Here is a 15,101-nt window from a genome sequence, read left to right on the forward strand (position 1 = left end):
TAGATGGCATAGGCTGCAGAGCGGCTATTCATCTTCAGCCGAATAAACTCCTGCATTGCTAGAACCTTTTGGTGCGTCAGAAAGAATAACAACAGGATATTGAAAGAGCCTTTTGTACATATTTGTAAGAGGATGTATGTCTCTTATTACCATATTTGTTTGTGCTCTCAGGCACATCCTATTGGGAACGGCTCATGATCATATACTAGGGTCCAGCAGACCTTAAACCAGGAACTGACTGCTTTATATTTTTTCCTGAGGAACTTCCTGCTCACCAAAGCATTCCCTGACCACTGATATTGGCTGAGGTATTTTGCTGGTCACTGTGGGGGTTCAGGAAACTGGAATACTGCATTTTTAAAATATTGTTTTATGCTGTTTATGATCCATTGCATTCCTCTGAACCCTTCTTTGAAATTCTTCTAGATCATGGTATATGAATGAATGAGTGAATGAACAAATACATCCCTGGCTTCTCCTGATGCATGAAACCAACATCCTAAAAGCATTAGAAACAGGCTTTGGTCTCTCATCTAAATGATACATTTGACCTCACCCACTGATTTCTGCTAGCTCCTGATGACTCCTGGCTGGCTGTAAAATCTCATAAAGATCTCCACCTTCCTGCTTATTGGAACCATCTTGATTGTCTCAGCAGACTTCCCCCTCCAAGGTCATCTGACTCACTGCTTCTTCTCTGGACTCAATCCACTAAAGTCCATATTGAGTCTGGGACTTGACCACTGCCCTGAACTGCCCCATGTGGCGATCACACAGAGTCCCCGGACGTTTCACCGTCTATTGATCCCTGTGCCACCACTTTATTTCTCGCTGCCACCACCCAGGCCCTACCTGGTACAAAACTGTGTCCAGTCAGGGTTAAATGGGAACATAAACTTCTGTTTATTTATTGCAGATTAACAAGCATGTCGTTTCATAAATGGCATCGGTCAGTTACAATCATGGGGTGCCTATCCAGACCTATAACTCCCACTACCTGCTCTCACTCACTAAACCACCTCTCAGATATTGACTTGTCTTCCTAGCCCCTAACTGTTCCTGACGCAGCTTATTTCGCTACACTAACTCAACCTACCCACAGACTTTATCCCAATTCACTCCCACTCCAACCAACCACCCAACTCCCAAAGAACTCCCCCTTCGCCCCTCCCAGAGCTGGTTTTATAGTCCCTCTGACTCCACCTCTGGGCAACCTGTTTAACTATTTCACCTCCAGCACTCTCATATGTTAACGTCACACTCCACTAAGCAGCAATGCTACTGTTGTTGGGAGGGCAGCACCACATCCCTCTCTTGACTATGCCTGATGTATGCTCCTCCAATCCCTCTGAGGACAGATCTTCCAGCATTATGATAGGCCTGTTTGACTTAATGGCTGGCTGGACTTCTGTTCTAGCATGGCCCTCCATCTGATGGTTTCCTCGGTCCCTTACTAAATATGGGAAGATGCCAGCCTCCTCTCCTGTTGCTCTTTGGGTGGACCGGATTCCTGACAAGACTGCCCAGAGCTCTGATGCAGACTGAAAGCTTCACTGAAACAAGTAAGATAAGCATACAAATCCCACTCATTTCTCTGAGGCAAGAGATTATCTTGATTGATTTCATTACGGGTCCTTTGCTTGAAGAACAAACAAACAAAAACCACCCTGAGAGTCTATGGATAGACCTATTAAAACGCCTAGAAACTACTGTGTTTCCCGCTGTAAAATGGTAAGACCTCTGAAATTAGAAAGGCACTTGACTCTACAGCAGTGACTCTTTGCCTTCCACCCCAGTGTCCTGTCTTTAGTCTTCCACATCAACATGTCTGCTCAGGAATGCTCTGCTGTGTCCTGCAGAGGAATCTTGGGTATATTCAAGGGCACAGCTGAAGCCTATTGGGTGCATTCTCAACTAACACTGGGTGATGGGGAGAACCAGTAGCTGTGGATTGCAGAGCATTGGGGCAGAGGAAGGGGAATTGGTGGAGGCAGTCCACCCTGGGTGTCATCACTGAGGGGGGTGACATTCAACTCACTGCCTACCCGAGCCATCGGGGGAAGGGGCGGAGCTGCGCCGCTTTGCCGGCGGCCTTCCCCCCTTCCCCCTTTGTTTTGACAGCTCAGGGGAGGCTTGAGAGTCGTGGGCAGGTGGCGTGCCATTGTCCCCCATTCCCAGGCTGCTTCCTGGGGAGGGGGGAAGAAGAAGAAGAAGAATAGTTTGGATTTGATATCCCGCCTTTCACTCCCTTTAAGGAGTCTCAAAGCGGCTAACATTCTCCTTTCCCTTCCTCCCCCACAACAAACACTCTGTGAGGTGAGTGGGGCTGAGAGATTTCAGAGAAGTGTGACTAGTCCAAGGTCACCCAGCAGCTGCATGTGGAAGAGCGGGGAAGTGAACCTGGTTCACCAGATTACGAGTCCACCACTCTTAACCACTATACCACACTGGAAACCTCCCTCGAGCTGTCAAAAGGAAGAGGGAAGGGAGACAGGCTGCTGGCAAAGCAGCATGGCTCCCTCCTCCCCGCCCAGGAAGCAGCCCACCATGGGTGGCTCGCTCCACCCCCAATGGGTGGCTTGCTCTGCCCCCATGGGCAGCTTGCCCCTGAGACGTTCGCCCTGCCCCATGGCCCCTGCCCCCGGGTGCACAGCATATGTGCCGGAGCAGGTAACTCTGCTTCTGTAGAGAGATATTGGTTGTGGTTGGCAAGCTGTCTTGCTGGGGAGTTGGCCCACCACACCCCCATTGCTGATCTTCTCTTTGAGTAACCCCTGATAAGCTTCCAGGGAACACAAAAGGCCCGCCTCTGTACACCCTTTAACTATTTCTTTCCATGGTTTTGAAATGCAACAAGGACATCCTTGTCACCAGGGGCAAAGCGACGGATTCCAGAAAGAAAACCAAGCAAACTGCATTAAAAATAGAACAATAAGCAAGCGTAGCTAAAAGAGCATAGTGTATTCTAGTTGCAGAATTTCTATGTTCTCGTTACATAGCTGATGTTTTTTGTATTTCGCAAAGTGCAGAAATCCTGTGCTGAGGACAGAAACATGAGCAAGTCAGCTCTCCAGGGATCTTAAAAAAAATAAATAAAATAAAACTCTCTGCAGAGCTTAAAGCATATTGACATACCTCTCCAGAGAAAGCTTGTCCATTCAGAAGGTGTTCTGATCCCTGACTGTCTTCGCTTCCAAAGTGTAACCGGATCTCTTCCAATCGGTGGCTGTATGTCATGGGTCCTCCAGAGATGTTGACCAAATGTTCTTTGTCCAGTCGCAGAGAAACATGCCTCCCTGTGTTATACATTGTCCCACTGACCTAAACAAAATGGAAGTGGGGAAGAAAAAGCATGAACTTTGCAAGTCTTGGCTTGCTTCGAGGTTGAAATTTATTTAGTTTTGGTTTTTGTTTGGTTTTACTTTTAACTGTCTCCTGTTGATCTAGATTTTTTAAAAAAAGGCTATGAGGAAATTCACAAACCCATAAGGGCTTCATTTCCCTGCTTTGAGCATTACATTATATATTGAATTATTTTAATAAGTATACATATTTCATGCAAAATATGTAAGATATATACACACACTTTAGCCGGAAATGTGTGAGGAACACAATAAATGCGATTAGTGTGCTTCTAAATAAGTAGGAGTTTGAAAGTATATTTTATACGAGACTTGAATAATGACTTCATTACCAGATTTTGGGCCCGAGAAAGGGGAATATTTCATTGGAAGGATTAATTATTTACATTGCATTTAAACATATCAAAGATTCAACTCATTTATTCTCACTGAAAAATTTATTTTAAAAAATTGGCTAAAAGCAGAGTAGACTAGCTTTGCAAATATACAGATTCAAAAACATGTGGTAACCTTACATCCTCCTTGCCATCGCTGAGGGCAACACTTCTGTCCCTAGAAGTCAGTTGCTAGTGGGCGGGCAAAGTCACTACACTAACTTCCTGGAAGTACACTAGCTTTCCAGGAGTGGGAGGGAGATCACTATGGTGAAAACACATTGTTTTGGCCAGTGCATTTTCTGCCTTGTCCCTTTTTACCCTCCCAGTAAGCAAAAGTGACCCATCTGACCGGAAGCTACTGAAGTAGCTGGGCTCCTTCTGGCAAGCCACACCTATCTGTTCCACAACAGTTGCTACAACATGGATGGTTCACATCTCTTCCTCCGACTCATCTAATTCAGAGACAAATCTCTACTAACTATTACAATCCCCATCTTGGTTGGAAGTTCTGCATTTAAAGGAAATACTCAGCAATGTCTAGGCAACACTATGACCATGTACATATGCAATAGACAATTTTTTTATAGAATTCCTTCAAACCATAACAAGTCCAAAATGAAATCTTTAGTCTCAAAGACTCTGAAAATCTTTAAATGACTACATGAGCACTGTTCCACAGCACTTGATATTTTCATTTACATATATTCATTCGAAATAAGATGGGTTTATGAAGCAATTCTATATCTTCCCACCACACTGACAAAGAATTCTATGAAACAGTAGTCAATATTCGGAATCACTGTTCAGTGTTGGACAGTATTGGTTGAATATACAAAGCTTCACATCTTGTCTTTCATCATGCAAAGTCTGGTACCTCGCTTCATTTAAAGATTTTCAGAGACTTGAGACTAAAGATTTCATTTTGGACTTGTTATTGTTTGAAAGAATTCTATAAAAGATTGTCTATTGCATATGTACATGGTCATCGTGTTGCCTGGGCATTGCTGACGTTCTCTTTGCAACACAGGGGTTTGTTTGTTTACTTATTTAAAGAAAATATGCCAGTTCCTTTCTTCATGTTTCTGTTTGTGGTTCATAGCCACTGGGTTTCACTGTCGGATCACTGACACCTGGGCATTTTGCACTATATTATTTCCATCCATTCACTATTACATTTATATCGCACCATTCCTCCAAAGAACCCCAGCCTCCCAGTTCCATCCTCGCAGTTCCTTCTCTTCCACCTCCCAGTTCCATCCTCGCAACAACCATGTGAGACAGGTGAGGCTGAGAGTGTATTGCTCAGAGAGTTACATAGCAGTGAGGGATTTGAACCCTAGTCTCCCAGGTCCCAATCGGACACTCCAACTGCTCTGACAGACTCAGAATTATGTTCACACCCGGATAATATTAGCAGAGCAGGGAAGAAACACAATTTCCTGGCTTTCACAAGCTTGAGTTACAAAACACACTGGTAGCAGTGGGAGGCTAAAGTAACAAACAGTGTGGAGTGTCGTGATCGAGACCACCAGTGCATAAATAGATTTATTGTTCAACTATGAAGAAAACCAATGCATTTTTAAAAATAAAATAAAAAGTTGCATGTTTTTACTGATGCCACTGTAAAGGCAAAGAAGGACAATCTGCCCTTCCCATCACCTTGCTCAAGCTTCACTGGGATGAATGGGGCCTGCCCAAGAAGACAACAGTACTCCTAAAATTGAAATGACTGCTCCAGCAAGTCATCCTCCCTTGGGCCTCAAATTCAGCTTATTGTGATTTCTTGCTGGCTACCTGAAAAAGTTGATGGTAGGAAGAGCACAAAAACTAAAAACTCACCGATCCACTCTACATCTACGTTATTTTTGGAAGAACTCGCTGTCATTAGTCCCTTCCTTTATGGAAATATAAAATTTTGCAGAAGATCTTTTATGACCCATCCCGTCCCTGCTGATTTCCCAGTCAATAAAACCAGGGTGTTGCCAGTATGTTTGTTTGCTGACAATCAGACCAAAGACTCTGAGTCTGAAAGGAAAAAATGAAATTGCATCTAAGGAGTATAATAAAAACAGTGCTCCTGTATAGCACCCATTCATGCCACTAAGACGCATGGTGGAGACTTTTCTTCCTAGTGCATTGTACAATTCCTTCTTGCTCAAGTTCAAGGTAATAATCATTTTTCTTCTCAGCAGTTGTTAGGAAAATAAAAATAATAAATCACCAAGCTGGATACAAACAGTACATTTAAATTATGCTAATTTGTATTAAATAGCAGGAACTATAGCATGGCATGCTTTGTTGAGCTTTAATTTGAAAGGAGTGTCTTGACAATTACATATGATACCCTATAGTTAGTACATCACGCACCATAATCATTAACCGTGCTGCTGTGTCATTTTACCCGTAATAGCAATTACTGTGCTCAAAGGTCTTGTTGCTCATTCCCTTGTAAGGAAAAAAAAAGTTGATGTCAGGGGTTCAGGGAGAGAGACGCAGAGTGAGGGGGAAGGATTCCAGACTGACGAGGAAGAGGATGACAATGACCCAAGATTGTCCATGAGTCCGTCCAGTGAATCGGAGGACTCCCAAAAGGGAGCCCCTCTGGTCAAGCCAAGGGGAGCTAGAGGGGGAAGCAGTCAGGAGCAGGGAAACGAAGGGGGAACCCCCAGTGGGAGTTGGAGAGCGAGACCGGCTGCTCCGCTGGAACGGAGTGAGGGGGGAGGAGTGACCAGTGTGTCAGAAGGAGCAGAACAGGAAGCAGAGAGGGGAAGGAGATCAGGGCAAAACGTCCTGCCGGAAGGGGAGGAAAGTAGTATCGAGGGCAGTGTAACTGTCGAAGGGAAGGTCAGGAGCAACGTACGCGCGCCAAGTTCAAAATGGGAGGCGCGCGGAAATGAAGAGAGTCCTGGGGAGGAGCCTGGTCCCAAAGCCCGAAGGAGGGGGGAGGAGGCGGCAGAGGATTCAGCCTCTGGAGAGTCCCGAAGGGAGAGAACACAGGGGGGCAGAAAGACCCTGCGGAAAAGGAAAGAGAGAAAGAGGTGGACCAGTACAAGCCTCTTAAACTGGTGTCGGGGCGGGAGTGACTCAGAGGGGACTTTGGCGGTCTAAGGGTAACAGACGTAGAGTCACAGACCTCGGATGTAAAGCTAATAATGTTCTTCAATAAAAGCTTTTGTACATAAGCTGCAGTGGACTTTGGTCTCTTGTGAGCTGGGACCACGGGTGACTCTGACAGTTGCATTATAGAGATGCTGTGATAGAAGTTAAGGTTGGCCATCCAGAGTTCTGCGTCATCATATCAACACAGGTACTTTACATCCTGTTTCTAATTTCAAAGGAAGAGTGTGAAAAGTTTCTATTGTCACATAAAGTCATTTATTAATGCCTGGAGAGGGGGGGGGAACCCACAAGTCGAGGAGCTTTGTGCTTGCCCTCTAGTTTATTACCTTGATATTTGCATGTGTAGTAAACAAATATCAGATTTGCTTTAATATTTCAATGAGGGCTCGCTTCACTGAATCTGAGCTCTAAAACGCTGAGCAACTGAGCACCCCTCATTGGTTGAAAAGGCAGTTTGCTATTCTGAAACGGCACATTGCTAAATGTTTAATTCACTTTTGAACGCTCTTGAAATATATTCAAAAACCCATTACTTACTCTGCTGGGTGCAAAACTTAAATTAGGCTACCCTTGCTTTCTTTTTAAAAAAATGGTTCAATCAGAGTACTAACACAAACCTAATATCTCTCTATGGATTATAAGGGAGAGCTAGCAAAATACACAAAAGAGTACTCTAAGTGTAGCTCTCTTGACCAGCTACACTCTGGGGCAATTTAGGAAGTATTCCTAAGACATCCAGGCAGCAATCTGCATCAGTACTCTTTTCCACTTGCCCCATGGAAACTTGCTTTTGCCTGATCAGTCTGCTTGGCTTGCTAGCCTGTCCTACAGAGCTACAACTCTGTTCGACTGACTGCTGATCTCAGCTTGCTTCGCTAGATTCCCTGGAACATCATACTGCAAGGACTGACAGGTGTGTTTCATAAGTTTCAGTTTACATGGGTTTTCTCTGGACTTTGTTCCTGGGACAAAGTTCTCAGCACCAGCTGTAGGTTCTGGAGGGCCCTTGAGCAAGATGACCTCAGTGGGTTCCACTCCCTGAACTGCCCTTCCTGATGCAGGAGGTATGGAAAGGTAGACCTGGGTGTGTCATCCACATGCTGAAGACACCTCACCCCAAAACTCCTAATCACATCTCCCAGTGGCTTCATACAGATGTTAAGCAGCACTGATGGGAGGCAGGACAGAATGCACTTGTGCAAAATGCAACAGGATAATTCTCATAGTGCCAGGAAATAGCTGTCTCTATCTGCTACTATCTGAAAGTAGGAATGGAACCACCATGAAACAGTGGTGCCACCCTACGTCTTGGAGTCAGCCCAGGAGACTACTGTGTCAATGGCATCAACAACAACAGAAGTCAAGGAGAATGAGCAGAGTTGCCCTCCTGCTATCTCTTTAACAACAAATGTCATCAATCATGGCAACCAAGGCAGTTTTTGTACCATGAAAGCACAGTGAGATCAGTCCAAATGCTCAGTTTCCTCCAAGCATGCTTAAAAATGGACTGCAACTGCAAGGATAGAGCAGCATTCTCCAACTTGGTGCCCCCCAGATGTTTTCGATTATAGCTCCCATCAGCTTCAGCCAACATGGGCAATAGTCAGGGATGGTGGAAACTTTAGCCCACCATCTTCTACTAAGTTGGAAAAAGCTAGTGTACCAGCTTCCATTGTGGTCCAGCCTTGACCAATTTGCTCCCCTTCTTTTGATTGCCAAGGCAGCTGCCACTAACTTGCAGGCTTCAAACAGTACATATGCAGTTGAACTGGAGGGTGAGCCTGGTAACAGCCTCAAAATTATAAGTACCCATTGAGGAAGATGGAAAGTACTGGTACATATATAACGTACCATTATCGCATTTTCATTGGCCATGGTAAGCCTTCACAAGGTTGACTTAGGCTGCAAAATATATGGAGATGTAACACAATGAAGCAAACGCTGATATTACGTTGCGGTCTATTTTAGTGTAGGATGATGATGATGAAGAAGAAGAGTTGGGATTTGATATCCCACTTTATCACTACCCGAAGGAGTCTCAAAGCAGCTAACATTCTCCTTTCCCTTCCTCCCCCACAACAAACACTCTGTGAGGTGAGTGGGGCTGAGAAACCTCAAAGAAGTGTGACTAGCCCAAGGTCACCCAGCAGCTGCATGTGGAGGAACGGAGACGCGAACCCAGTTCCCCAGATTACAAGACTACTGCTCTTAACCACTACATCACACTGGGTACACACTACACCACACTGGATGATTTCTGGGCAAAGGCCTAGAGTAGCCTTTCCCAGCCTTGGATCCCCAGATGTTGTTGGACTACAACTCCCGTTGTCTCTGACCATTGGCCTTGCTGGCTAGGAATGATGGGAGTTGGAGTCCAGTAATATCTGGGAACTCAAGGTTGCAAAAAGCTGGCCAACAGTAAATCATGTGGGGTTTTAAATCATACAGGGAGTGTCCACAAGTAGAGAAGCTTGCTCTTCTACTCATGGAGGACTGTAAAGACAGGAGAAGTGATGTGCTGGACTTGGCCGACCAGTGTCCCCCACCCTGAAATGAACACCTGAATAGAACTTCTAAATATTCTTAAAACATTGACTCCCAAGCTATATTTTTTAGGTCTTGAGCCTCCAATCACCAGCCATACATGGAAATCCACCTGATACAACTGCCTGTTTGGATTCTTGTTGAGTTTTATTCAGCATTCCGTGTTGCTCAAATGAGTCTCTAACACAAATGTCAAGGTCTACCACTGCTGTGCATACAATAGAGTTCTTCATTCACAATAACATCCTTTGTCTACGGATAAAAATTGCGCAGGGAACAAACTAGGGTACAAAATAAATCTGCGTCCTTTAGAAGGCTAAGCTCTTTCTGCATTTCAAGACACAGAACATGGCTCTCAAGGCAGTGGCATGACAAAAGGGAACAAATACAGGACAAATGTAGGTTGTGCAATCTGCATGGCATGGATTATGCTTTTGGCTCAGGATAAAAAGGTACTTGCTTTTTTGTGTGTGCCCAACTTGGTGCATTTCCAGTTTCAGCCAACCAGAGAGCACAGGGAGCTGCCAAATGGATGTACCCCAATTTTCATTATGAAGAACCTTTCTCTTCCCCTCCAATGTACACTTGTGTTCTTTCAGAAGATGACACACATACCATCATTGATGTACTGCCACTATCTCTTATGCAATGGCCAATGCAGTTGGTTGAGTGACTGTTAAGATCATCCTGTGGCATGGGCATGTTGTGTAGCGCTGACTAAAGTTGTGGCCTTTTCATCTGACTGGAGTAAAAAAAGGATCCCTGGATGGTTAAGTCCAGTCAAAGGCGACTATGGGTCGAGGGAGCCAGTGTTTGTCTGCAGACAGGTTTCTGGGTCATGTGATCAGCATGACTAAACTGCTTCTGGTGCAACGGGAAACCATGATGGAAACCAGACCACACAGAAACACTGTTTACCTTCCCACCGAAGTGGTACCTATTTATCTATTTACACTGGTGTGCTTTCGAACTGCTAGGTTGGCAGGAGCTGGGACAGAGCAACGGGAGCTCACCCCATTGTGCGGATTCGAACTGCCAACCTTCTGATCAGCAAGCCCAGTAGGCTCAGTGGTTTAGACCACAGTGCCACCCATGCCCCATCTGGAGTAGTACAGTATCAGCAGAAGTATAGATAATCCAGTATACTTATGTTGCTGCTGAGCCACACAATGCTCCCATTGTGACTCTCTTATGCTCTGTTTCTTATTAAAAGAAAACAAAAGAGTGGCATGGCCAAATTGGAAAGGTGGAAAAACGCTCAACATCTGAAATCACTTGATGTGCAGAACTGCTTATTCAAGTTGGCATCTGTCGTGACCACGTATGCAGTGCTGAGTTTGTTTTTATTGACATGGCACGAAGTAGCCAAGTTAATCATGACCCAAGCTATGAAATGTTGGATTTCAAATGTAAGTTTAGAGAGGATTTGGAGAACCTAGCTCCTCAAATGGCTCTGTCAGCCTTGGTGAAATAATCTGAGGACTAGGCAAAAGTGATAAATATATGTATTACTCTTCATTGGATAATGTCATAAGCGATTATAATTTTGGAGAGAAAATCCTGAGAAGAGGAAGGCAAGGCCTGAAATGACTGGAGAAAAGTGCACAACATTTTATTTTATTTTTTAAAAAAGGATTCCAGGCAAGCAGTCTTCCTGCTAATAAAAACTGCATCCTGAAAGCATCTGGTTGGGAACAGAGCAATAATGTCCACCAGTGCTTTTTTTCTACTCTCAGTTTGACTCAAGAAAATCACCATTTTATAGTTCAAATCGGGAAAAATAAATACAGTAAATGGACAAAAGTACATGCATTACACTGGGAAAGGAAATGAAACCGCTAGCGGAGGTGGTAACAACGAAACTGACCAATCACTGTGCTGGATTCCAACTCCTACTTCACACATTAAACGCTCGCTTCCGCCTGAGACTCAGGAAACACCATGACGGGAAATGAGGCCACCGTTGGGGGTAGCAACGGAACTGACAATTCACCGTGCTAGAGAAGGAACTATTTTTTTAAAAAATTCTAGTTTATTCTCTTGTTAGATTCACAAAATGTTTAGGCATATGCATCTCCCTGCATCCCCCCCCCCAGAAAAAAGCACTGTTATCCACATTGGAGCATGTAGGGCATGCCTGTTCACTCAGAATGATGCAGTGAGTTCATCAGGCATACATCTGATGTATGTGGAATGTGTTGCGGTGAACAGATGCGGACCTGCAACCTCTCAAGTACAGCATTTCCAGTTCTCCAACAGATCAGCAGCAAAGAGGGAGATCCCTGTCTGCAACCTGCTTTAAATAGGGCAGGCCACGCCCCCAGAGCCAGCCGATTGGCTGGGCAGGAGGTGACACAGCCAGGAATCCCCTCAATTGTGTGGGGGCTGGGTTCCAGCCGCCGCGCGCGTGGTGGGGCCGTGAAGCCCACAACACCTCCTCCAAAGGGCGGAAGTGGCTTTATAATTCCTTGGGAAGCTGCTCATTTAAGAACACAACACAGCACAACACAGCACAACACAGCACAACACAACACAACACAACACTTCTTGGGACAAAGAACTATGTTAACCCATCTTCGAAGAGTTTCCCACTTCAAACACTGCAGCCACGTGGAATTTCTCATGCTACCTATATTTACGTAATTGCTCTCTATTTACCACATGCACAGAGTGAGTGCATGTCGTTCATATAACAGTCCTGTCCAGTTAAATGCTATCTGAGAAATGTTCTTATTTTAAAAAAAAGAAAAGAAAAGGGGGGGGGAGGGAAAGCGAGCTACTGAATGCCATTAACTGCTGCTCTTTGGTTCCTATTAAAAGCCAGACTGTAGATTAAAGGAGGAATTACTCAACAGCAACCATTAGCAAAAATGAGGTATCGTTTTTCACTATTTGGATTTCGTACCTGATTTAGTTCAGCACTGCATTGTGTAAATGGATATTGGGATGTTCTTCTGGTGCCAGCCCCAGAGTCTGGGAGCTCTCTTTAGGTTTGCCGGTAATGAACCTCATAGACAGAAGGAAGATGTTCGGAATTCTTGTTATCCTCTTAGACTTGCCCCTCTAATATGGAAGGAGTTTCCCATAAAAGCTGGGACATTTGTTTGTTAACAATATTGCTTCAGTAGTATGAAGCACAAATGACAAAGCCATAGGAAACCACCCTGTGATACTTGGATGAAGGGCAGTATAGAAATGTAATAAATAATGATGATGATGTTAATAATGATAATAATGATAATAATGATAATAATAATAATAATAATAATAATAATAATAATAATAATAATAATATTGTCTACTGATTAAGCAATGTCCAGTACTAAGGGCTGGAACAAATGATCTCCTAAGATCAAGCAAATCTGTTGTTTCCACTGTCAATTTGACCGAGACTCTTACTCAAGACTTGTAAATCCAGCATTTTACTCGTCTCTTGTTCTTTCCTCCTACTGTTTTTAGTGTATAATGGTTCAGTTTATTTTTCATGCCACTTTTGCATTTTTTCCAGAGGCCATTCTGTCGTTTCTATTTTCACATGTGATTGTTTTTTTCCAAATTAGAAAAAAAAGGTCTGCTCATATACAAACTGCCTTGCTGTCCTATGAGACGGACTGAGAGGGCAGAAAACGAGATCTGAGCAATAAAGAACTCCAGCCGCAAGCACAAATGTTCCAAATGGGACCACAAAAGCTCTTGGGAATGATGGGACATGATGACAATTGCTTCACAGGGGAAGCCATCTTTCTCCCCCCTACATTGCAAAGGCAAAAATGAGGGTCATTTTTGGCCTGGGAGTCAGATCTTTCTCTGTCCCCACGCCTGTAGGCCAACTGTGACAGATGAGCATTGCAATCCACCATTATGATGTCGGATGATTTTCCTGGAAAAGATGTTAAGCTAACCCACCCATAAGTCCCGCAATTCCCTTTGCATCACTTCCTTAAAATTGCTTCTTCCAGTCCACAGGGACAAAGATTGATCTTAGGGATAAGTTATGCGGGTGGCGTGAGGGTTAAACCACAGAGCCTAGGACTCGCCAATCAGAAGGTCGGCGGTTCGAATCCCCGCGACGGGGTGAGCTCCCGTTGTTCGGTCCCTGCTCCTGCCAACCTAGCAGTTCGAAAGCACGTCAAAGTGCAAGTAGATAAATACTGGTAGGTACCACTCCAGCAGGAAGGTAAACAGTGTTTCCATGTGCTGCTCTGGTTCGCCAGAAGCGGCTTAGTCCTGCTGGCCACATGACCCGGAAGCTGTACGCCGGCTCCCTCGGCCAATAAAGCGAGATGAGCGCCGCAACCCCAGAGTCGGTCACGACTGGACCTAATGGTCAGGGGTCCCTTTCCCTTTACTATGCATTCTTGTTAGAATATCGGAAAGGTCCCATTTGACTTCTTTAAGAACTCTCAGGTGGATCTGTTTATTTTAGATATGTGAACTCCATCTCTTGTCATCACTGCTTACCCTAGTTCCTCAGACTCCTTTCCTGAGATAGTTAGTTCAGGTGCTGACATTTTCCCAACAAATACATTTAGAATATTGCCAAATTACAGTCTGGTTGCCCAGAATCTGCTTCATGGTTACATATGGGCACAGAGCTCATACACTACAGCGCGTCAAGATTTCTTTAAAAATTACTAATAGGATCTTGCCAACGGCACCTAAATGCCAACCCAACAGCCTGCAAAACTGTTTTTCAGGTATGTTCCCTGCAGTGTTTCATCACACCCAGCAGAGAGCACTGTGAGCCCATTACATACTAGTTATTAAATGCATACTATGTTTACTTCCCTGTGCCGAGAAGGAAAGAAAGAAACATAATCTTTTGGGTAAGTGATACCACTATAATCTGTGACTTACAGTTGCAAAGGCATTGGTATCAGCCATCTGAAACAATTGTGAATATGGTCCCAAGACTCCAGTATACTTCCAGCCTACAGCTTTGAGTTTTCAGGGTGCAGTCTCAGCAGATTGCTTGAAGGTCATGAGATAAATTATATTTCTAGTAGATATGCTTTCCTGGCAAAAATCCAATGATTTGCCCCGAGTTTCACAGAAAAAAAAAAGAGGACTTAAAGCTAAGCAACGGAGTTATCGATAATGTGTCACTTACTGAGTGAGAGACGCCATGTAAGTGCTTAGCTTTGAAGAACAACAGAGAATGGATCCAATGTTTGATTGGGGTGGGGGGGAGTTTGCGTGAAAACGATCAAATATGAAAGATGAATGGAATGATTTAAATAATGTTTTCATCTCATGGAGAATGAAGGATTTGAAAGGGGAACCATGCTAATTAGTCGAAAGAAAGCTCCACCTAAGGTGCCCTAGTTTCATAAGCATCATGGATTTTAAAAGGAGGGGAGGGGAAAATTCAGATTGAAATGGGCGGGGGAGGTTTCAGTTAAAGTCCTATTTGTTGCTGTTCATCATTACCTCTGCAATAAGAGTTTGGGTGTTTACTTTGCTAAATTGCTCATCTCCGAGATACCTGGAGAAAACCACAGAAACGATGAAGTCCAATTTTAGTGGCTAATGAGCACAATATGTCAATTCCCTGTGATCAAGACAATGGGCTTCAATAATGGATGTGCCATTCTGTATGGAAGAGAGAAAGAGAGAAACAGAATTCTAATACAAGCACCACAGGGTGATGCCAGTCATAAGATAATTATGTACCATGAGCAATTAAAGGCATGGAACG

The 15,101-nt window shown here is 44.2% G+C and overlaps 1 protein-coding gene and 1 long non-coding RNA gene across 3 annotated transcripts in view; one reads left to right on the plus strand and one right to left on the minus strand.

The window, feature by feature from the left end:
- The window catches only part of LOC309335165, a 317,841-nt gene that overhangs the window by 90,455 nt on the left and 212,285 nt on the right, over positions 1–15,101 (plus strand). The window lies entirely within an intron of this gene.
- CA10 (carbonic anhydrase 10) overlaps positions 1–15,101 on the minus strand; it is a 339,473-nt gene that overhangs the window by 69,625 nt on the left and 254,747 nt on the right. For both annotated transcript variants that reach the window (XM_081849907.1, XM_081849906.1), the window contains one exon: positions 3,136–3,321. In XM_081849907.1, the coding sequence (XP_081706033.1) occupies positions 3,136–3,321 (186 nt within the window). The remainder of the gene's footprint in view (positions 1–3,135; positions 3,322–15,101) is intronic.

This window comes from Podarcis erhardii (assembly GCF_964252035.2).
Source record: "Podarcis erhardii genome assembly, chromosome: 2".
In the NCBI taxonomy this organism is placed as follows: domain Eukaryota; kingdom Metazoa; phylum Chordata; class Lepidosauria; order Squamata; family Lacertidae; genus Podarcis; species Podarcis erhardii.